At 42.7% G+C, this 25537-nt stretch overlaps 1 protein-coding gene across 1 annotated transcript in view; it reads right to left on the reverse strand.

Annotated features, from left to right (window-relative positions):
* The window catches only part of AVL9 (AVL9 cell migration associated), a 30332-nt gene extending 26549 nt beyond the window's left edge, over positions 1-3783 (reverse strand). Inside the window, exon 1 of the mRNA XM_053466979.1 lies at positions 3370-3783. Within this exon, the coding sequence (XP_053322954.1) occupies positions 3370-3471 (102 nt within the window). The 5' untranslated portion in view covers positions 3472-3783. The remainder of the gene's footprint in view (positions 1-3369) is intronic.
* Between the last annotated feature and the right edge of the window lie 21754 nt (positions 3784-25537).

Raw genomic sequence — 25537 nt, forward strand, 5'->3', positions numbered from 1 at the left:
AAAGGACACTCTATAGCCCATAGCTTATGCACAAGGGACTCCTCAATGTTGACATTCTGCTCTGGGGTGTAACTTTCTATAATTGTGAAAAGAAAAAAATTGTGTGTTGAATGCTGGGTCACCCCTACGGGTGCATTACCATTAAAATGAAGAATGAAGAGCAGGTTTTAAATATCTGGATATATGGGAAAAGGGGGGTTGACAATATAGGGTCTATGTGCCAACAGGAGTGTACATTTGTTTGTTTTATTTAACAACAGCCATCATTAAGGCCCAACCTTTTTTAATTCCACACTGGTCAGTGAGGTGCCCCGTTTGACATCTGTAAACCCTTTGAGGGTATTTGTGGAACCACTGTATTCAGAGGCACCTAATAATCATCAGCCAGATACTCAGGTTCCATAAGGCCCATTTTATGGGCATCAGTGTAAACGGACATGACACTTGGCACATGAGATATTGTCTTGACATCTGATGCTGTATCATAATCAAGCGCTAAACTAAAAGTAAAGTGTGGTACACGTCATGCTGCCTGGAAGTAGGAAAGGTGAGAGCATTTCCCCCGTTTATCACTATACAAAGGACAACCCTGACCAAATTAAATCATTTACGTCATGCATTTTTTCTTGATTTTTTATTAAGTGTATGCCTATTTCATTAATTCTAAACACTATTGGTCAGCCTTTATGTAAAACAGAGTAGATACAGATTACAAACAGGCGCAGATCAACTTTTCTCTCTACTAAGTATATAGTAAAATATATTGCCAAGAGGTACTGGCCAATCTCAAGTATGACTACTTCCAAAACATGTTACATAGTGGCTCATAGATAGGTATCAGTTAGGAATACTCTTAGACCTGTTTTTCAAGTTAATGAGTAGATTAACAAAAAATGCACATTCCAGAAATGATCTGCATGCCTATAGTGCAGCGATTTTACTGCAACATGAGTATACAAGTAGACAACTTCCACCTAGGTAAACCACACAACATGGTTTCTGGATGTAAAATCAACCCGGTCTCATTAATCCTTCATAAAAGCACGTTATGTACATAAGGCTGTCATACAATGCTGGAAACAAGCATACTACCTAACCCACTGCTCAGTGATGAGCAATGTTAATTAAATTACTCACAGGGGAAATTCCAAAACCCAGGAAGAAAAGCCTCCCTTAAGCACAGAATTGGTATAAAATATGGTTAAAAGGCACATGTGTAATCTGGCAGTCTTTCCAGGTCCTCCTCTGTGTGTAATTATTACGCAACAGATTTTTTTTAACCTCTGCAAGTTGATATCTAACTTGATATCTCTACACCAGTACAAACCCATTATTGTATGAAACCATATCTCTACCAAATGCAGCCACCAACTTCAGAGCTGCTATATGGTAAAAGATACTAGACTTATGTGCTAGCAACATTTTCCCATAAAATACTTGAAACGACAAACTAGTAGTAAAAACACAAACTTGGGAGTAGCTCCAGACCTGAAGTGTAGTAATCTCTCTCCCAATGGGTGCTGAAGCGTATGGGATCCGGTGCAGAAATCCACTAAGCACAAAGGATCACAGGTTGCCAGCTGACACCAAGGAATAGAGAGGAAGCATCCATTGTAAAATGTTTCAAAATTTAATCAAGTCCATAGTCCATAAAATCAAAATCTCTAGTGAGATTTAATGCACTCTTATCAGGTCTTCAACTTGCAGTTTAATTCTATTTGCCAGTCTCTGAAGTACCTTGGACAGGACCTTGGGCCTTGTGCCTATGCTGAATTTCATTTATGTTGCCTAGGAAGCTATATATATAGGTTTTCCATCACAAAAAAAAGAAAAAAAATGTTTTTAAACCTGAAATAAATTAGAAAATGAGGGGGGTTCTATCCAAATGCACAGGAGAATTTAACACAATCCACTCTATACATTTTATGAGTTCCCCATTCCCAGCTGCATTGCCTGCATACAAGTATATTTTTTTCTTTAAGTTAAAGTCCTTACAAATTAATTTAATATGCATTCTTCACTGGCGGTACTGAATGGAGCATTGAACTGTCCCTTTAATATTAATTGTGTAACTTTATCATCACAACCCCACATAACTTTAAACATTTCCCAATTTAGCCTTACGGAAAATGGTTTTGAAAAACAAAAAAACTCTGGAAGAGTCAGTATGTTTCTTTGTTACATCCTCAAATAAAGGCGGCATTATATATTTTAATGTTGTTTTTGGAACACGAAAAACCAATTTCTGCCAAAAACACAATTACATAGTAATATATATACACACACACACACACACACACACACACACACACACACACACACGTTCAGTTAAAGTTTTAGCAGAAAACCCACAAAGTTATTTTCTGTAACAACAAAATTTTTTATTAGTTGTTAGAGTCTATAATCCCCAATGTGAAATATTACGAATATTTACAAGTGCCTGTGAGCATAAATAATAGATTTTTCCATGAACCTGCTCCAAGACACATATAAACACATTGTGAACAGCACAAAGTTAATAAACACATATTTACTCAAAATATGTCTCATTAGTAATTTAGTAAATAGCGTTTGGCCCTAATTATCTCCAGACTAGAAAAAGATGTTAAAACACTATATAGGAGAAAAAACTATTTTGTGATAATTGCATGGAAATGTATAGCGTTCATAAATTGCATTTTTTAGAAAACATCAATGCTATATTATATTTTCTGCTACAGCACAAATAGAGAGCTGGAAACTGTATATTCATCTACAACATTAAATGCAAGAAGAAATGTGTGTATATTTCACACGAGTGGGAAAATTGGGAAATATTGAAACAAGAACATCACGTATTACAATTTTTAAATAGTGACGTAATGTTGGTACAGGGTGGGGAGTTCACATGGATACATTCTAGAGAATGGGCAAAACTGGGGCCATTGTGGAAAAAGAAATACAAAATATGAGTTATACAGGAAATGATGATTCTCTAAGTTATATGACTAAACAATATAGCGCAGAACCATCGGTACTTATGCTATCCTTTTATCACAATGATACATGGCAAGAAGATAAAAAAAGATCTGAAAATCATCACCACTTAAAAAAGTTAGCAAAATTTGAATTTGGTAAATGGTAACTGGCTCACAAGAACATTAACTAACCAGCTGCTGTTGGAGATACTGAATGAAAAATATACCTAATGAAGAAGCATGGGCACAAATGGCAACCACTACACTTGTGACCCCTCTAAGCCAAGCCCCGCCCACCTGGTTGTTGGTGGGCACCTACAGGGAGAGCAGGTGCACATAGGGTCCATGTAAACATATGCGTGTCAAGCAAGCACAGATAAATAAAGTTGTTTTTTTTTTTTTGTTGGCTCACCTGGCATCCCTTTTTGTGGTGAAAGCCCACCACCACAATATGCAGTACAGGTCCTCCTCTGCCACTGTCCCCTGAGTTCTCGTCTACAGCCTGGGCATCCATTCGTGGCGTCAACAATGGAGGGGCTACAATACAGGCAGATTCCTTCCCCTATAACCTTGGGGTTGCGATGTATGATTAAATGCAATGAAAGCAACCTATATCTCCAACAAACTGTGCTTCTATCCTGCTGTTTTAATTTGTTCCCTTTCTTATGCCTCTCTTTCCACATAAGCCACACCAGTGATTCTTATTCCTCCCTACGGTCCTCCTGCAGTCAGATTTCACTGACAGCCTCCGCGTGACATCACCTCGCAAGCCACTCAGTACACAGAGCGCTAAACACTTGAGCTTCCTCTCCCCATACCAACACAAACGCGTCTCATTATCTCACACCCGATTGGCTAAAACGCAGCTCCGTTCCCGGTTTACAACTAATTGCTAGGTGACTGTGTTTTGAACGAGTCCTTGGTGTCAATATCTGAGTACTGTCGGAGCTGCCATCTTCTCGAAGTCCAGGAATAAACGAATCTTACGCATCGGTCTTCAATAAAATGACCCCATGCGTCGGAGACAACGAGGAAGTTCTATGGTGACGTTTGTTTTAGATTTATGCGATCGAAGGTGCTTTGGGCATTTGTAGTTCGGGCGTACTATTATTATACGTAACAAATACACTTACATTTTTGTTTTATTCCCTGTTTAAGGTCATGACTCACGAGTGACTGATTCACATGTTTTGGAAAATAAATGAACTAGGCTAATAATACTATAATGTGGCCAGTGTATTCTCTCCAGATAATTAAAGTAGCTCTGTTTTTCTTGATTTATTTAATGGCTTGCTTTTCCACGTTTGGTATCATCAAGTCCCTTGGTAATAGACCACTTCTAAATTATTACCGTTTATTTATTAAGCGCCAACAGATTACACAGCTGGTGAACAATTTAATTAGGGTAATTAAAACATACATAACAAATATAGAGCTAAGGGAGTAGTATGGGTAAATGAAACAAAAGGAGGGCTTCTGAGTTCATAGTTTTCTGGGTGCAAAAAAAAGGATGTAAAACTAAAATAAACAGGGGTGGCTGTGTGGTTTAGATCTTGGTTTTAGATAGTGGTCTGCAGAGGGCGAGAAAGTTATGGCTGTAGGAGCCCTGAGGAGGAGGGGAACAACATAAATGAATACTTTCCCGAGGTGAACGGCCCCCAAAATACAAATTTGTACATATACAGAAAAAAATATGCAAAATTACCAAACTTGCTTGCGGATCTGGCGAAGCCCAAATGTGGTCGAATACCTTTTGGATTCTTGCAAGGGCTTCAGAGGTCTAGAAAGGTTTAGGAAAGCTACAAGTTAGCAATGTTATTCTAGCTAATGACAATTACATTCAGTGCTGTTATTAGTATACTTTGTTTTACCGTTCTTCTAAGTGAACTCTGATTTATTGCTGATATTGAATCGGAAATGCAGCAAAACCTGATAAACTTGTCTACGTCCAGTAAAGACTGCCAATGGTTTACATCAGATTTTTACTTCTTTGTAATCCGTTATTTCTTGAATGACTGGTTGCTCCTGTTTTCCCATTAAATCTGTGTTTAATCTGACATCTATTTTGTGGACATTTTGATGCAGCTTTGATATTCAAAATATATAGCATTGCATTCTCATAGAACACTTGAGATAAAAGTAGATTAAGATGCATAAAAAGATGGACAGGATAATTATGTTATAATGTTTCTCCAAATTCAAAGGTGTTTTAGTATAACTAAAATAAACATAATAAGCTTGTGAGCAGGGCCCTCAATTATAGTTTTTCAATGTATGTATGTACTGTAAGAAGTGTTGCGTACATTTTTAGCTATATATAAATAAGACATAATAATAATTAGTTAGTGTGATTTTTATGGCTAAAATTCCATTACTTTTTCTGCATTTTACACTTTCTTCCTTTATTTTGATACCACTTTTAGATGTCTAAAACTTAGTATAAACAATACATTAAAATGAAAATGGTCCCCAAACCAGCTGCGTTGACCAAAATACCACAAAATATATTAACGTAAGTGTCTTGAATTTGAAAAACAAACAAAATGCATAGGTTTTTTTCAGCTACGTACATCATCCCTAGCTGGCGAAGTAGATCTCAGAGGCTAGCTATGTATCTTGAATGTAGCAAAAATTTCTGCAATCCCCACACTGATTGGCTGCTTTGAGCTGCTGAAAACTGGCCTGTGAGGAGAGATCTTTTCTTGAAGAAGCTGCTCCTATGAGCAGGGCCGGCCCGACAATGGAGCCGAGTGGGGCAACTGCTCCAGGCGGCACTTTTGAAGCCCCTTTTTTTTTTAAAGCGGAAAACAGAGGGGCGCCGAGTAGTTTTCGCTTACCAAGTTGTCAGTATCCGCTCGACGCCCCCCTCTCTCTCCTCTGCGGCGAGTCTCCCTGTTCGGTCTTGGTGCCGGCTTGTAATGCTGAGCGCCGGAAGATGATGTCATTTCCGGAGCTCAGCATTACAAGCCGGCACCGAGACCGAACAGGGAGACTCGCCGCAGGACTGCTGAAAGGTAAGTACAAGGGGGGGTAGGGTAGATAATAAGGAGGGAGAGTAAGGGTAGATAATGGAGGGGCGGCAGGGACGGAGGGAGAGGAAGGGTAGATAATGGGGGGGGCGGCATTTTAAACTTCGCCCCAGGCGGCATTTTGTCTTGGGCTGGCCCTGCCTATGAGAGCATGAGCACCTCCCTCCTGGTTTAACTCTAAAAACAAAGTTGAAACTAGGGCTGCAACTAACTATTATTTTAATAATCAATTAGTTAGCGGATTATTTTTTCCGATTAATCGGATAAATGAAAAAAATTTTTTTTATTTAAAATGTAATGAACAAACTGGATGTTAAGAACAAACAGCAGAATAAAAAAACTTTGATTGAGAAAAATGCATTTCTTGTCTTTATTTCCCAACCTGCCCCCCCCATTTATGCCCATCTGAGCCCAGGCTTGTCACTCTGCCCCCCAGATATGCCACTCCGCCCTCCCCAATATGCCTTATACCCCCCTGATATGCCACTGTGCTCTCGGATATGCCTTATACCCTAGTATGCCTTATACCCCAGATATGCCACAGTGCCCCTGATATAACGATTTTCATTATTGATTATTATCGATTTTATTAGTTGTTAAACTAGTTGCCCTAGTTTAAACCACTTTGCACTATGATTTTCTTGTCTCTCTCACTCGTCTTTCCCAAAGGCAGCATCTTTCCCAAAATGTAACAGGCAAAATTGTAACCCTGCGCCAGATGACACAACAAACACATTTAAAACACCCAATATTACTTAATAAAAAACATACAATTCCATGATGCTCAAAAATAGCAAAAAAAGTAGCTGTAATGAAATCAATAATGCATAGTGTATATAATGTGGCACTTCACAAGGACCTCCAATCACTGCAGTAAATATGATTTTCAAAGAATATATCGAGATCCAGAGTGTAAAATAATTAGTTTATTTATTGATCCACATCCATGAAGGAACAAACAAGTAATCAGGAAAGGTCTCTTCAAAACTCTGTGAGAACAAAGCATCGACTGTCTCCGTAAACCGCCTGTGTTCAAGTGTTGGTATATAAGAGGTCCTGGAAAACTTGAATACCGAGGTAGGGTTCCGGTGTTTGAGAGGGACCAGCTGCCGATAATTCACACCACCAACTTGTTTTGTCTGATAGAGACTTCCTCAGGGCCTGATATTTTAAAAGGTAGAGAAAAAAAATCAAAGTTCTGTGTTCCTTTTAGGTTTGTGGTTTCTGTTGGCCACTTACCATGGAAAGGTAAGTGGGCTGTATTTGAATTATTCAAGTGGTGTGCTTTCAGGGAATATATTCTTTGTGGGTGTTATTTTATGTTTAGGGGTATTTACCCCCTAAATTTACAAGGTGTAAATTTCCCAGCTTGAAGCCACATGATTTGGGTCTCATGAACAAGTAACACTAACTTACCACACAAATGTAATATCTATGTGTATCTAAGTATTATGCCTCTTTGTATAACCTGCCTCGGGTACCCTTCCTTCCTTTAGGCCCTCTCTACAGGAATACCTAAACATTTGACTTCTCACCTTTCGCTAGAGGATTCCTCTCTCCTAGAGACCCCCATTAGCTTGGCTGAAGTTGAGGAGGCGATTAAGTCTTTGTCCAATGGTAAATGCCCTGGACCTGATGGGTTTACTAAAACATACTACCAGAAATGTATCACTATTTTAGGTCCTCACCTTGTTTAACGTCCTCACTGAAGGAGATCATTTGGATCTACATACTAATAATCACAAAAAAATAAAATCACCACATACTTATATGCCACATATCACTGTGATACCGAAACCTGGCAAGGACAGAGAATAATGTGGGAGCTATCGCGGCACCTCCGTTCTCAATACAGATGTTTAACTAGTAGCTAAAATCCTTGCCGCTCGCTTTAAGCCATTAATCCCCTCTCTCATTCATTTAGACTCATTCATTTAGACCAGCACGATAAGAGTGCTTGATATTCTTTCCCATGCCCGGCAACATTGCGTCTCTACAGACGCTGAAAAAGCCTTTTGACAGGGTGGCCTGGGCTTATTTATTCCAGGTGCTTCGGCGTCTGGGATTAGGTCCGATGTTCAGAGGATGGTTTGAGGCACTATATTTTAACCCGTCACGATTTACGGGGTTACGATTAATGGTTGTCTTTCCCAGCTGGTCACCATGTTGAATAGTACGCGTCAGGGCTGCCCCTTGTCACCGTGTTTATTAATTTTAAGGATGGAACCTCTAGCTAACGCCACCAGACAATATCTGGGGCCACAGTGGCATATCTGGGGGTAGAGTGGAGTGGCATATGTGGGGAGGGCAGCGTAGCATGTCTGGGGAGGATGGAGTGGTGTATCAGGGGGTATAAGGCGTATCGGGCACAGTGGCATATGTGGGGGTGGAGTGGCATATGTGGGGGTGGAGTGGTATATGTGGGAGACAGCGTGGAGTGGTATATGTGGGAGGCAGCGTGGAGTGGTATATGTGTGAGACAGCGTGGAGTGGCATATGTGGGAGGCAGCGTGGAGTGGAATATGTGGGAGGCAGCGTGGAGTGGCATATGTGGGCGTACAGTGGAGTGGCATATGTGGGGGTACAGTGGAGTGGCATATGTGGGAGGCAGCGTGGAGTGGCATATGTGGGAGGCAGCGTGGAGTGGTATATGTGGGAGGCAGCGTGGAGTGGTATATGTGGGGGTACAGTGGAGTGGCATATGTGGGAGGCAGCGTGGAGTGGCATATGTGGGGGTACAGTGGAGTGGCATATGTGGGAGGCAGCGTGGAGTGGCATATGTGGGAGGCAGCGTGGAGTGGCATATGTGGGCGTACAGTGGAGTGGCATATGTGGGAGGCAGCGTGGAGTGGCATATGTGGGAGGCAGCGTGGAGTGGTATATGTGGGAGGCAGCGTGGAGTGGTATATGTGGGGGTACAGTGGAGTGGCATATGTGGGAGGCAGCGTGGAGTGGCGTATGTGGGGGTACAGTGGAGTGGTATATGTGGGAGGCAGCGTGGAGTGGCATATGTGGGCGTACAGTGGAGTGGCATATGTGGGAGGAAGCGTGGAGTGGCATATGTGGGAGGCAGCGTGGAGTGGTATATGTGGGAGGCAGCGTGGAGTGGCATATGTGGGAGGCAGCGTGGAGTGGCATATGTGGGGGTACAGTGGAGTGGCATATGTGGGAGGCAGCGTGGAGTGGTATATGTGGGAGGCAGCGTGGAGTGGCATATGTGGGAGGCAGCGTGGAGTGGCATATGTGGGGGTACAGTGGAGTGGCATATGTGGGAGGCAGCGTGCAGTGGTATATGTGGGAGGCAGCGTGGAGTGGCATATGTGGGAGGCAGCGTGGAGTGGCATATGTGGGAGGCAGCGTGGAGTGGCATATGTGGGAGGCAGCGTGGAGTGGCATATGTGGGAGGCAGCGTGGAGTGGCATATGTGGGAGGCAGCGTGGAGCGGCATATGTGGGAGGCAGCGTGGAGCGGCATATGTGGGAGGCAGCATGGCAAGCCTGGGCTCAAATGTGCATAAATTGGGGGGGCTCGTTGGGAAATAAAGACAAGAAATGCATTTTATCAAAGTTTTTTTTATTCTGCGTTTGTATTTAACATCATTTGTTTATAAAATTATTTTAAATAAATGAAAAATTTACATTCATTTTTTTATCCGATTAATCGATGAATCGACAAAATAATCGTCCAACTAATCGATTATGAAAATAATCGTTAGTTGCAGCCCTAGTACCGAGTCTTGTTTTTTCCAGGACCAGGATGTGCAAGGTTCAATTTTAAATTACAGAATACTTTGTTATACCGTTCAGCCATAACAATATGACCACCAGCCTAATATTGTGTAGGTCCCCCTTTTGCCGCCAAAACAGCCCATACCAGTTGAGACATGGACTACATGCAGTTCTGGCGATGCTCTGACCTAGTCGTCTAGCTATCACAATTTGGCCCTTGTTATCGTCACTCAGATCCTTATGCTCGCCCGTTTTTCCTGCTTCTAACACTTCAAGTTTGAGGAAAAAATGTTCACTTGCTGCCTAATACATCCCACCCACTGGCAGGTGCCGTGATAACAAGATTCCAACCATTCCATCCCCTTTCTTCCCTATTCTGATGCTCGGTTTGTATTTCAGCAAGTTGTCTTGACCACATTTACATGCCTAAATACATTGAGTTGCTGCCATGTGATTGGCTGAGTAGCTATTTGTGTTAACAAGCAATTGAGCAGGTGTATCTAATAAAGTGGCTGGTGAGTGTGTGTGTGTGTGTGTATGTATGTATATACACTGCTCAAAATAATAAAGGGAACACTTCAACAACACAATGTAACTCGAAGTCAATCACACTTCTGTGAAATCACACTGTCCACACAAGTGGCCCAGGTAGTGCAGCTCATCCAGGATGGCACATCAATGCGAGCTGTGGCAAGAAGGTTTGCTGTGTCTGTCAGCGTAGTGTCCAGAGCATGGAGGCACCACCAGGAGACAGGCCAGTACATCAGGAGACGTGGAGGAGGCCGTAGGAGGGCAATAACTCAGCAGCAGGACCGCTACCTCCGCCTTTGTGCAAGGAGGAGCAGGAGGAGCACTGCCAGAGCCCTGCAACATGACCTCCAGCAGGCCACAAATGTGCATGTGTCCACTCAAACGGTCAGAAACAGACTCCATGAGGGTGGTATGAGGGCCCGACGTCCACAGGTGGGGGTTGAGCTTACAGCCCAACACCGTGCAGGACGTTTGGCATTTGCCAGAGAACACCAGGATTGGCATATTCGCCACTGGCGCCCTGTGCTCTTCACAGATGAAAGCAGGTTCACACTGAGCACATGTGACAGACGTGACAGACTTGTCTGGAGACACCGTGGAGAACGTTCTGCTGCCTGCAACATCCTCCAGCATGACCAGTTTGGCGGTGGGTCAGTAATGGTGTGGGGTGGCATTTCTTTGGGGGGCCGCACAGCCCTACATGTGCTTGCCAGAGGTAGCCTGACTGCCATTAGGTACCGAGATGAGATCCTCAGACCCCTTGTGAGACCATATGCTGGTGCGGTTGGCCCTGGGTTCCTCCTAATGCAAGACAACCTCATCAGGAGCATGCCCAGGCGTTGTAGGGAGGTCATACGGGCACGTGGAGGCCACACACACTACTGAGCCTCATTGTGACTTGTTTTAAGGATATTACATCAATGTTGGATCAGCCTGTAGTCTGGTTTTCCAATTTGATTTTGAGTGTGACTCCATATCCAGACCTCCATGGGTTGATAAATTTGATTTCCATTGAGGATTTTTGTGTGATTTTGTTGTCAGCACATTACAAGCTGCATTTACATCCATCAAATAAATGGTTTTATCACAAGAAGCCTTCTTTTCCTGAACAGTATGATTCAGACTTTGTACAGTATATCAGAGAGGGACCGCATAGCGGCACCGACAGTTCAAGTGGCAATGGTTTGAATTGTATGAAAGAATTAATGAGAGCATTATAGTAATTGAGACTTAAAGATCATACAATGCAGCAGACAGAACTAAGGCAAAAAGGGTGGAGCCTCCAGGCACATCCTCTGACGCATTGACCTTTAGGAGGAAGGGTAATGCAGGGTTATGAAGCGCTAGAACTGGAGCATCTGCAAAGGGTTTTCCCAAAGTTTCCTGGTTAGCAGTGGATGACCATTGAAGCGGGTCACTATTCTTTTTAGTGAGATTGATGATAAGTTTAACCAAAGATGAAAAATTATGAATAAATTTCCGTAAGTATTTGGCAAAACCTAGAAAAAGCTGAACACCGGGCGAGGCCATTCGAATTTTGCTGACAATTTTTGTGGGTCCATTGAAAAACCCTTGTTAGAGATAATGTAACCAGGGAAGGAAACCTAAAATCGATGGAACTCACACTTCACCCTCTTACAGTAAAGCCCATTCTCCCTTAGTTGTTGGAGCGCACAGGAGACATCCTTGTAATGTGCTTCTAGTGATGGAGAATGAATCAGCATTTCATCAAGACATACTACTGAGGAGTACTACGGACCGTTGCAACATATCAAGAAGCACCTCGTTTATGAATTCTTGGAAGACATCAGGAGCGTTACACAGGCCAAAGGGCATTACCAGATACTCATATTGCCCACTCCTGGTATTAAATGCTGTCTTCCACTCATGCCCCTCATTGATTTGTACTAAATTGTAGGCCCCTCTCAGGTCCAGTTTTATAAATACTTTAGATCCCTTGAGACGATCAAACAATTCCTTTACCAGAGGAATCTGGTATGCATTTTTAATTGTCAATTTGTTCAGACCTCTGTAGTCTATGCAAGGTCTGAGCTCACCATCTTTCTTTTTTGACAAAAAAGAAACTGGCACCTGCGAGGCATGTAGATTTACAAATGAACCCCTTAGCCAATGAAAAGTACTTCTCCATGGCCTTATTTTCTACAATGGATAAAGGGTAAGCTCTGCCACAAGGAGGTATGGCACCTGGCTGGAGTTTGATCTTACAATCATATGCCCGACGTGATGATAAAGAGCTTGCATGAGCTTTTTCAAATACTTTTTTAGCTGTGTGTTATATCTAATGTCACACACATTGTATAAAATTATTTTATTCCTTTGAGAATGACGTGTAGATTGTTGTTTTTTTTAAAAAAAAATTACTCTATTTGACCACTAGATGTCACTAGCACTAAATTTATTTACATTTATGCTAATATGGCAACATGTTTGATACTGTTTGATTCTGTTCCATTATTATTGCACTGATTTATAATTTGTTGTACATTATTTGGTCAGTCTATGTAGAAATATAGTAGTTTGGTGTCACTTAGCAGGAGAAAAGACATCAACTCCTCCAAGCCGGATGGGAGATCTCTGGCTGCCACCTAATCCTTGATTGAATATGAGAGGCCATGGAAGAAGGCATCCACTAGAGCCTCGTTTTTTCCATCCCACTTCTGCTGCCAGAGTACGAAATTCGATGGCATAATGCACAGCTGGTGTAGAACCTTTGCGGATGGACTTTAGTTGTATGGCAGCGGAGGTGGAGCCGACGGAAACATCAAAAACTCTCTGGAAAGAGGCCACAAATTCCATGTAATCCTGGATTACAGGCTTGTTGATCTCCCACAGAGGATTGTTCCCAAGCTAAGGCTTTCTCAGTAAGTAGGGAAAGGCTTGTGGGACCAACGCAAAATAAATGCCAACCTGATTAAAAAACCGGGGACTAGGGTCCCCGGAAATGAGCTGCGGTAGGTTGGCGGACCCAGTCATGCCTCAGGAGGCATGCAGTTCGCCTGGTGGGTTGGATGCAGCCAGTGGCAGGGGTTCAACAGGAGGAGTCACCACTTGTACCAGTTGCAGATGTACAGGTTGCTCCAAGTGAGCTGTGCGATTTAGTAACATCTGAGAAGACATTTGTTTCTTTGGCAAGCTTTTTATGGACATCATCTCCAATCTATATACAAAACCTACCACATATCTTACAACAAATGGTGTAGATCAGTGAATTTGGAGAGTTGCACAAGGCAGGGCTGTCTGCTTCCACTCATACTGATCTGTTTGGCATTGGAAACACTTTTACTTATGTCTAATCCATCTGTTTTGACCCCTAAGTCTTTAATGTTTTACCTACCTATGGCAAAATTACAATGTTTAAAATAAACCTGGGAAAGCTGGAGGCATTATATTTGGGTAGTTCAAAATGGGCACCCAACACCTCGCATTTTAGACTTAAAAGGTCACATCACTGTATAGACCATTTGAGAATAGGGCTACCTAAAAACCCCTACAAGCTACATGCTCAAAATGTCACATGAGACATTAGTGCAGCATTAGCAGAAAACATGGATCTAATGTTTACAGGCATAATTCACTTTTCCCAAATTATTACTATTCCATCGCTCCTCTTATTGCTTAATAATTCAGATGATAAGAGAATCAAATAAAAATTTGGTTCCTTTATCTGGAAGTGCCGAAAGTCAAGAATAGGCATTTTTAAATTATAGCAAGCCAAACATAATTTGTGATTAAACCTTCCAGATGAGATGGCCTATAATCATACCTGGGAACTTCTCGGCTCCGGCTACCTGGAGCCTTCCCTTTGCGGGACACGGCCAGGACTGCACACTGATGTCGGTGGGCGGTTTCGCTGACGTCGGGGGGAACACTCCCATGTAAAGGAAAAAATGGGCGGGGATTCGGGTCTTGACCCGGAGAACTGGAGGAGCAGCGCACACCCGGCAATCTCTGGGTCAAACCCGGAGAGTTCCCAGGTATGCCTATAATTGCTATGGCATGCAGTTGATTCTCTAATACTGGGATGGAGGCCTACCTTGCTGTTATGGGGTCTTGCTTGTTTACGCTCTTTATTGTCTTTTACCAGATGCCAACATATACTTCACTGCTCCACTCCACTATCAAAGTATATAAAAAATTACAAATTAAACTAAAGAATAGATACACAGTCCATATGCCGTTGCACAACTTTTAGAAAATTTATTTATAAAAAAAGTGATAAATTCCATTGTGAAACTGGTATAATGTGTGAAAATAAGTTATCAAAAGTATGTATTTCCTGAACGCTCATATGAAAGGTAATAACACAAGCACATTTTTATCTTCTTTTTTTAACATTTTAGCATGTTCATATTATATCATTATTCTGAACAACACAATACCATGTGTTGAATTAGAAATGAGCATTTCATGATTTGGGGGATAAATTACCCCTAAATATCAAAAGAACCCCAGGATATTGAAGTTTTTTCTTCTACTTTTTTTTTGTTTGTTTTGTTTTACGTTTTTGCACTCGTCAGGATGAATGCTGTCCTTCCTTTTATTCTTCCACACTTGGAGTGGTTTTTGCCAAAGTTCCTTCTGTGCTTCTGGGACAGTTTTTTTTTTAATTTGTGTCTTCCCTGGGTTTGGGGCAATTTTTCAATGTTTTTTGTGTGTATTTCCATCCATGGGTTTGGGGGCAATTTGTTTGGTGTTTCAAAGCCAGCTAGCATGCAAATAATGATTATTAATGATCAGGGGTATAACTAGAAGCCTCAGGGCCCCGGTGCGAGAATCTGTTAAGGCCCCCCCACCCCAATCTACCCCCTTCTCACACCATCTACCACCCTCTCACAATATCTACCCTCTCCCTACCTCCACCTTCTCACTATCTACCCTCTCACTACCCCCCTGTGTAGGTCACTTACCGTGCAGTCCTGTGGTGGGGGCGCAAGGCCTCTGACTCGCTGCTCTGCCGCGGTGCGCACGGCTTCACTGCTGAGCGACGACAGACGCCTCACGTTCCCACCACTGCAGTCGGGGCAGCAGTGAGGCAGGCGGCAGAGGAGACAGAAGGGCGCCGAGCGGTTGCTGAAAACGACCGCTCGGTACCCCTTGGGCCCCCTGACTGGCATCAACCATAACTGCCTCTAAATTAACCCTAAACACCCCATTAACCATGACTGCCCCTAAATTAACCCTAAACACCCAATCAATCATAACTGCCCGTAAAATTAACCCTAAAGACCCCATCAACCATAACTGCCCCTAAATTAACCATAAATACTCCATTAACCATTACAGCCCCTGAAATTAACTCTAAAGACCCCATTAACCACAACTGCCCCTAAATTAACCCTAAACACCCCATCAACCATAACTGCCCCTAAATTAACCCTAAATACCCCATTAACCATAACTGCCCAGAAATTAATTGCATGATAAATTACCTAATAACTTGGTATGGTTGATGGGGTCTTTAGTGTTAATTCAGGGGCAGTTATGGTTAATGGGGTGTTTCGGGTTAATTTAGGGGCAGTTATGGTTGATGGGGTGTTTAGGGTTAATTTAATGCTGAGGGTTAATTTAATTAATTTAATAATTCAATAAAGTTAACTTAAGGTGCAGTTACAGGTAAAGGGGGAATCTAAATCCTGGGGGCAGTGATTATTAATGTATTTATTTATAAAAGTTTTCGAATCCCTGTAAGACCCGGATCACTGTAAGATTCGGATCCCTGTAAGATCCTAATCTTACGGCTCTCTGCCTTCATTGACATCACTAGAGTAGGCAGGCGGGAGGGTTCATTGACTAATGAAAGGGGCGGGGCCAATCGTTAGTATGCCTACACAGAGGGACTGGGAAACAGTAACTCCTGTGAGTCACACTGAGTGATCCGAAGATTCGGATCATGAATCGGATCATTTCAGTGAACGAGTCGAAATGATCCAATTCACTTTAATGATCCGAACTTCCCATCACTAATAGGCATATGGGGGGAGTGGATTTGGCCGATCAATTATTGCAGCCATACCTCATAATACATGGTAGAAGAAGGTAGCAATTTATTTAATGCATATTGCGACTCACAATGCCTTCTTAATGTTTCACAAAACCCAGCCAAAAAAGCCACAGTTTTAGCTTAGGGAAATCTTGTCTCCAGATGACCAAGGCCCTTCAGTGTCTCCAGAAAATGCTGCAGTAATTCAGGCAGAACATTTTCCTTTCAAATTCCTTCCAATTTAAAAAAAATCTAAAACACAGAAATGGTGCAGGGTGTGTTATGCCAAAGGACACAATATTTTACTGTTCCGGTTGCCCTGATAAAACAGTTGCCAATGCACAGACCTGGCTTAAGGAATATCATACAGTTGCCGGTTACAAAAAAATAACTTTTTATTTTTTCTTTGGTTTATATACTCTCTTTATCACTTCTTATGGTTAATATATTAATCGATAAAATCGGTAATAATCGATAATGAAAATCATTGACAACGATTTTTATTATCGATTAATCGAATCGATTTTTAGCGATTTATTAAAAAGAGGTTTTTTCAGAGCAAATGCTCTGAAAAACTCCTCTCTTTATATAATCCGACCTCAAACAGAGATCGGATTATAACACTAGCAACGCTGCAGGGGGCCTGGATTCCCCTCACTGTCAGCCGGTGGGTGTCCGTGTGATGCGCACAGACAACTTCCGTCTCTCCCCTCCGCTTCCGCTGGGGCTTCTACGATGCAGCGCCAGCATCACATGATGTAGAAGCCCCAGCGGAAGTGAAGGGTAGTAACGGAGGCTGTCTGTGCGGATCGGCTTGTCATGATTAACTCATATAATGTAGTGGATGCATGGAAGGGTAACCCAGCAGAGGTGGTTAGTTTCTTTGTTTAAGCATTCAATGAGTTAATCTGAGGTTGATTTTAATGTGTTTCTTTGTGAATGCCCTCTGTATCTGTTCTGGCTAGAGGTGTCATCTTCCCAAAGGACCCCTGTGGTGATTCATGGCCTAACAGATAAGGATCCTTAGTTATAGGAATTCCATTCCTATCTTAAGTGGGGGGTTTCCATCACCTTTACCCCACCATAACTTATTGGCACATCAAAGATGGGACCCGATTCTTGGGGATGGTGTCATATAATTGGCCATGTGGTCAGAGGGGTGTTTTTCTTGAAACAGAGTGTGATTTAGGGACAATGCAGCGTCCGAAAAGCAGAACTCCATGATATACTCTGATCGGAACAACATCATAAGAACCGTCTGGACTTAAGGAGTTCCCACAGGCCTACTTATTGGAGAAACTCGTGAGTGAGGGTCCTGTGTTTAAGTCCCTTTGTTTTTAAGAACTGTTTGCGGTTTTATTTTCTTTTGTATGTCTTGTTTTTTGTAATTCTGGCACTGTGTAATCTTTGTCTTTTTGTTATTAAAATATTCATAATCCAAGTCTGTCTTTGGGCTCTAGTATCGATATCCACAAACCCTAAGAGAGGATAACACGTTACCGTATTGTTATTGAGTTCTACAGGATATATATATATGTTGTTTGCCCGGGGTGGTTGATATATATATAGATAGATATATAGTGATTGATGTTCTAATTCGGATTTCTCACGAATCCGGTATCAAAATCGTGAGTGGTGGCAGACTACCTGGGGGGATACAGGCAGGATTTGGGGGTTAATTTGGTATAGCTTATGCCTTGTTAAGGGGTGAAGTTAGTAAATCCAGAGGCCTGGTGCTATTAACCCCTTCGTGCCCACGCCCTCCACACGGTCACGGCTTGGCAAGTAGTCTTGACCGTGACAAACTTGGCGGCAGCTAGGTGGGATATCTAGAGTTTTTTAGTGCTATTTATATTGCCCGGTTTGGTGATTTTAGTACTAGAAGAAATTACATGGGTTTTGTGTAATTTCCCAAAGACATTACTCAGTGCCTAATTACAGACATACAGTGCAAAACAGTTCGTTCCTCTCCTTTTTATTTTTCTCTACCATACTGCATTATGGAGGCATATCGACGACAGCCAAAAGAATCTCTGGAGCTGGTTTGTCAAGAAAGGAATATACAAATTTTTGGCAAAAGCAAAGAGCAGCTGATTTTGGATCTCCTGGAACATGATAAACTCTGTGCAGAGCAGGCCATTGGAGCAGATGTGATTTTGGAAGAGCCTGTGGATCAAGGATGTTTTCCTGATAAAGCTAACGCCTTGAGTGTAATGGACTCTGAGTTACAAGTGTTACTAAAGGATCTGGGGAGCGTGGATCCTCAGCTAAAGTTCAACCTGATTCTGCAGTACAAGGAGAGAGAGAGGGAGGCTGCGGAAAGAGAGAAAGAGAGGGAGGCTGCGGAAAGAGAGAGAGAGAGAGAGAGAGAGATGGAGGCTGCTGAGAGAGCTGCGGAGCGGGCAGCTGCTGAACGAGAAGCTGAGCGGAGGTATCAGCTGGAACTTCTACGGTTAAAGCAATATAGTCCGTCTCCCCAAAGCATTGTTAACGGGGATGGATATGCTAACCGACCTCGCCTGGAACACTTTCCAATGCTGGAAAAGGACACTGACTTGGATGTGTTTTTGAGAGGATTTGAGAAAGTGTGCCGGCAGTACCAGCTGCCCAAGGAAGAGTGGGGAAAGTATTTAACCCCACGTCTGAAGGGGAAAGCCCTGGATGTGTTTGCTTCCCTACCAATGGAGGTTGACCAGGACTATGAGGCCATAAAATCTGCCTTGTTAAAAAGTTTTAACCTCACCCCTGAATTCTACAGGAAAAAGTTTAGAGAGATGCAGCAAGCTACATCAGACAGTTGTACCGAATATGCGGGACAGCTTCGGACTGTTTTCCGGCAATGGACTGGAGGCCTACAAGTTACTACATATGAGGCCCTGGAGGATCTGATGATTTTGGAGCAGTTCCTGAGCACACGAAGTCCGGAGGCCCGAGAGTGGATTCTGGACAGAAAACCTAAGACCACGGCAGAGGCGGCAGATCTGGCTAACGATTATGCCAACAACCGTACTCCAACAACCAAGCGGGTACAAGCATCACAAGGACCATCTACTTGGAAAAGAGCAGCCTACCAGCCACCAACTCCTAAGCCAGCAGGGAGATTATCACCAACACTTTTTCTAGCCAACAGAGCAGGGTCCACATCGGGCCAGGGGGATACCCGCCGGTGTTATCGGTGTTACCAGATTGGGCACTTGAGTGCCACCTGCCCTTCTAAGAGACCATCTCCACAGACAAATGGAAATGGAGCTACAGCTGGGGGAGCTGCACCTGTTTTATTTGTGGCTAGACCAAAGGAGGCACAAGGAGACAATTTGAAATGTGTAGCAGTTGGGGAACACCCAGCTGTCTTGTTTGTTTCCAAGGTTCAGGGGAATGAAGATGAGAACCTACAAAGAGTGACTGTAGGTGACTGTGTGACTATGGGACTCAGGGATACGGGGGCTGCTTGCACTCTGGTGCGGCCTGAGATGGTAAAATTGGAGGATCATATCCCTGGGAAGACCATGTCCATCCATGGAATTGGCGGGGTGCGCCCTGCAGTGCCAGTGGCACGTGTGTACCTTGATTGGGGTGTGGGCAAGGGTTTGCGGGAGGTGGGGATATCCGAGGATATTCCTGTTAATGTTTTGCTGGGCAAGGATCTGGGTCGACTTGTTTGCCAGTATGCACCAGTTGAGGAAACCTGCAAACCTGGAGGGCTGGTAGAGAGCCCTGTCCAACCTAAGGTACTGTCTGAAACTTTGGGAGTAGTGGGTAGCTGGGAGGGAGCCCGGAAGGTAGAGGTAGGCCTGTCTGAACCAGCACCCAGGATACTGTCTCCTGAAGAGATGGAGGGGGATATGCACCAAGGGACCAGACCTAGAGAGCAAGCTCTAGGGGAAACTTGTGGTTTGACCTTTGGAGGGGCAGAGTTTCAGGAACAGGGAGTCTGTAGTGGCTCTTCTGGTTTAATGCCCCCTGATACGGAAAAGCATAGTGTTACTATGGGTGATCAGGTAGCCAAGGGATTTGGGCATGCTGGGGATACCTCTGTCAACGTGTCTTCAGAAGTTGTATGCCCTGAAGGTATTATCCCTGGAAAACTAAAGGGAACTGGGGATGTGTGGCCAGCCGTGCCTACAGCACCTGAGTACTTAGATTTGGGTGCAGGAGAAAGTATACATGATATAGGGGTGTCTGAGGATGTTCCTGTTAATCAATTTCCTCAAAGGGAAAACAAGAGATATATGGAATGTGATGTATCTGTGTGTCAACATCCAAAACCCTCCTTTCATGCTCCAGAGGAAATGCTTCATTTAACTCTTAAAGTGCTGGAGGTTAAGAAGCAGGAAGGGGGTAGTTTCTCCACTGTGCCTAAGACTCCTACAGCTGTAAAGTCTGGAGATAAGGAGGAGGGGGAGGAAAATTCAGACCCTGTTATTCCTTTTGTGTGTTCACTGAGTGGGCAATGTGAGGGGCAGAATATTTCCCCTGTAGCTGTAGTGGCATACCAGCAAGATGCTGGGGCAACAGCTATAGAGGATAATATAGTATGGGTTGATGAAAAGACGGCTACATTGACCAGTCAGCGAGAAACCCTTAGCCCACCGGATGCCCAGGACAATGGACATCCGTTTGCTGTCTTGCTTGGGAATGGGCAGCGTTTAGCTATCCTAAGCAGGGCAGAAAAACAAATGGATGAGGACTTGAAACATCGGAGTAACTTATCCCCAAAGGAAGAGGCTTATTCAAGGGTTGGCAAAGAGTGCTTAGCTATGGTGTGTGCTTTGCAGGAGTTACAGCCATGCTTGTATGGTTGTGACTTCACTGTTATAATCTATCACAACCCTTCTCTTCAGGCGGATAGAGTAGATGGGAAGCTTAGCAAGTTGCTCAGATGGAGTCCGGTGCTACAGCAGTATTGTTCTACTGGCTGGTGTGACAAGTCCGCTTCTATGGGAACGCTGACTGTTTGTCTTGTCAGAGGGAGACTAGAATTTAGGCAGACATAGTAGATCAGCGTGTGCTGACCTCCTCTGTCCACCATCTTAAAGGGGGAGGTGTCATGATTAACTCATATAATGTAGTGGATGCATGGAAGGGTAACCCAGCAGAGGTGGTTAGTTTCTTTGTTTAAGCATTCAATGAGTTAATCTGAGGTTGATTTTAATGTGTTTCTTTGTGAATGCCCTCTGTATCTGTTCTGGCTAGAGGTGTCATCTTCCCAAAGGACCCCTGTGGTGATTCATGGCCTAACAGATAAGGATCCTTAGTTATAGGAATTCCATTCCTATCTTAAGTGGGGGGTTTCCATCACCTTTACCCCACCATAACTTATTGGCACATCAAAGATGGGACCCGATTCTTGGGGATGGTGTCATATAATTGGCCATGTGGTCAGAGGGGTGTTTTTCTTGAAACAGAGTGTGATTTAGGGACAATGCAGCGTCCGAAAAGCAGAACTCCATGATATACTCTGATCGGAACAACATCATAAGAACCGTCTGGACTTAAGGAGTTCCCACAGGCCTACTTATTGGAGAAACTCGTGAGTGAGGGTCCTGTGTTTAAGTCCCTTTGTTTTTAAGAACTGTTTGCGGTTTTATTTTCTTTTGTATGTCTTGTTTTTTGTAATTCTGGCACTGTGTAATCTTTGTCTTTTTGTTATTAAAATATTCATAATCCAAGTCTGTCTTTGGGCTCTAGTATCGATATCCACAAACCCTAAGAGAGGATAACACGTTACCGTATTGTTATTGAGTTCTACAGGATATATATATATGTTGTTTGCCCGGGGTGGTTGATATATATATAGATAGATATATAGTGATTGATGTTCTAATTCGGATTTCTCACGAATCCGGTATCAAAATCGTGAGTGGTGGCAGACTACCTGGGGGGATACAGGCAGGATTTGGGGGTTAATTTGGTATAGCTTATGCCTTGTTAAGGGGTGAAGTTAGTAAATCCAGAGGCCTGGTGCTATTAACCCCTTCGTGCCCACGCCCTCCACACGGTCACGGCTTGGCAAGTAGTCTTGACCGTGACACGGCTGACAGAGAATCAAGGTCTCCTGCAGAGGATCATCCTCTCTGTCAGCTGGTGGGGGTCTGCGCAAAAGAGAAAGCGTCTCTTTTGTATGATTTACATAGTTGTACGTTCCAAGCTATGTATGACATGCATAGCTGACACTCTAAGGGTTAAAGCTATCTTTACCTTAAACAAGGTACTACCATTGTCCATTCTTACAAAAGTGGCACATAAAACAATACAAAATGCATACTGGACATCGATGCGGCAGGCAGGAGTACCCCACAACCTGAATGGTGATGGACCACATTGTATGGCCCCAAATGCATACCTGTTACGTGGATTATGGGTATGTCCCACATTTAAATAATTTTGGAGGGAAATCTATGGGTTTGTGGGGAGAAATAAATTGGAAGCAATGCCATGGCATCATACACAGGGATTTTTGGCTTACCTATGCATATCACAATGACAAAAACATTTAATTGTTTCAACCCAGCCACCTGTTGAACTGTTTCAAGCAAAACTTTACTAAGCCTTCCTGACAGATTTGAGTTACATGAAGTCTAAGGAACTAAATACAGGGATATTTCAGGACCCCAGTATTTGCACATCAAGCACTGACTTGCACCAACAAATTAAACAGAATACCTCCCAGTATAGTGTTCATCTTCTGCTAGGTAGAAATCCATCACATATCACAAAATAACATAAGCATATCTGCTAATAAATAAATATGGGAAGGTGCTGGTTGACCTTAAAATTTTAAGATCCACTGGTAAAATGTTTGCATGCTTTTTTCTACTTTAGATGGCATGGTAGCAAGCAGTCATAGGAGGCTTCCATTCATAAGAGGCATGTGGGTGAATGATCCAAAAGGCGGCAAAAAAATCAGTTTGTAGATCTTTCCAATTTTGCAACAAACTAGGAAAAATCCTTCTTGACCCCAGAATGGCAGTCAGATATCTCCTTGGATCAAGTAGCTATTTTCCCCTAATTTAAAAATGATACCCCAGAATAATATGTTTTTGAGAGTATTCATCCAGTTGCTGTTTAAATGTCTGTACAGACTCTGATAAAACTACCTCTGCAGGCAGAGAATTCCACATCCTTACTGTTCCTTTCCTTTGCCTTAGACTTAGTCTATTCATAGTTTTTTGAATAGATTGCCAGACAATGGTTTGTATTGGCCCAGAATATATTTTTATAATGCTATCATATCCCCTCTGAGGCGCTGTTTTTCTAAACTAAAAATATTTAAATGTGTTAACCTTGCTTCATAGCTAAAGTGTTCCATTTATTTTATTACTTTTGCAGACATCTACACCACTATTTTAATAATTCCATGCCATCATGATAGGCTTTCTGGCACGTTTTCATGACAGCTTGGAACTTCATCCAAACACACATCAGGACAGGCTCTGCCACACCCACATCCAAAGACACACACACACACACACACCAGGACAGGCTCTACCACACCAACACCCAAACACGCACCAGGACAGGCTCTGCCACACCAACACCTATACACACACACACCTCAGGACAGGCTCTGCTACACAGATAACCAAAAACACACAAACAGCAGGACACAAGCTACGTCACAGACATCTACATCAGGATGGATTTTTCACGCTGCATTGTCGTTTATACCCCCTTAGTGTTTTTGCCCCTTGTGTATTGATGCCCCAGTCAATACCCTTTTAGTATAGATTAATGTGGTGCCCCCACAACCTTGTATGATTGCCTTCAGCCACCACTATTTGTATTAATGCCCCCAGCAAGCCCCTCCTTTTATTATTGATTTATGTGATGGCCCCATCACATATACGCGTTAGACATGCATTTTTAACTACATAATATGTACTTAAAGACTATGATTGAAACATGATTTCAAAATTACAGCTGAACTGGCAGTTTTGTTAATATTAGACCCTGCTGCCGATATATATAAATATTAGATCCTGCTTCTGATATATATATATATATATATATATATATATATATAAAAATATTAGCCCCTGCTGCCCATGTATATCTTATTACCCCCAGTTGCCGATATATATATATATGTTAGACCCTGCTGCCTATAGCTTTGCATGTATAGATCAATTGAAATTCACTTTTGATCTCAGCACTGAAGGTATATATCAAATAAACAGAATCAGACATACAAATCCTGTATTTGTAGGTATACAATAATATTATATGAAACATAGCATTGCAGGTATATATCAACTGAATAAGACATACAAACCCTGTATTTGCAGGTATACATAAATAATGTATGGAAACATAGCATAGCAGATATGGATCTACAGAATAACACAAAAACCCAGGTTTGCAGGTATAGATCAATTGAAATTCACATAAAAACTCAGCATTAAAGGTATATTTAAAACCCCCTAAATTACACGTATAGATCACAGGTTACACATCCCAAAGCCAGCCCTGGTGTCCTCACTGCCCACATAGAACCTGACCAGCACCCAGATAACACACATAAGATTTGCCATCTTTGTTCCATATAGACCCTGCCTGTGCCATCTTGGTCCCCGAGGCTCAAACATCCTGCTAGTGCCATTTTTGCCCTTCCACAATTATACATCTATGGTACACACAAACACTTTTACAGTCACACACTAGTTCACACTTTCATTCAGACAATTCATCCACACATTACTTAATGCTCTCCCTCATTCAGACAATTCATCCACATATTAACTCATGTTCTCCCTCATTCAGACAATTCATCCACATATTAACTCATGCTCTTCCTCATTCAGACAACTCATCCACATATTAACTCATGCTTTCCCTCATTCAGACAACTCATGCTCTCCCTCATTCAGACAACTCAGCCACATATTAACTCATGCTCTCCCTCATTCAGACAACTCATGCTCTCCCTCAATCAGACATTTCATCCACATATTAACTCATGCTCTCCCTCATTCAGACAACTCATGCTGTCCATCATTCAGACAATTCATCCACGTATTAACTCATGCTCTCCCTCATTCAGACAACTCATCCACATATTAACTCATGCTTTCCCTCATTCAGACAACTCATGCTCTCCCTCATTTAGACAATTCATCCACATACTAACTCATGCTCTCCCTCATTCAGACAATTCATCCACATATTAACTCATGCTCTCCCTCATCAGACAATTCATCCACACACTAATTCACACTCTTAACTTATTGGAATATTCTTACTACTCTCTTCCTCACTATCTACCCCCTCTCCCTCCCTTATCACGTTCTACCG

The sequence above is a fragment of the Spea bombifrons genome, chromosome 5, assembly GCF_027358695.1.
Source record: "Spea bombifrons isolate aSpeBom1 chromosome 5, aSpeBom1.2.pri, whole genome shotgun sequence".
In the NCBI taxonomy this organism is placed as follows: domain Eukaryota; kingdom Metazoa; phylum Chordata; class Amphibia; order Anura; family Pelobatidae; genus Spea; species Spea bombifrons.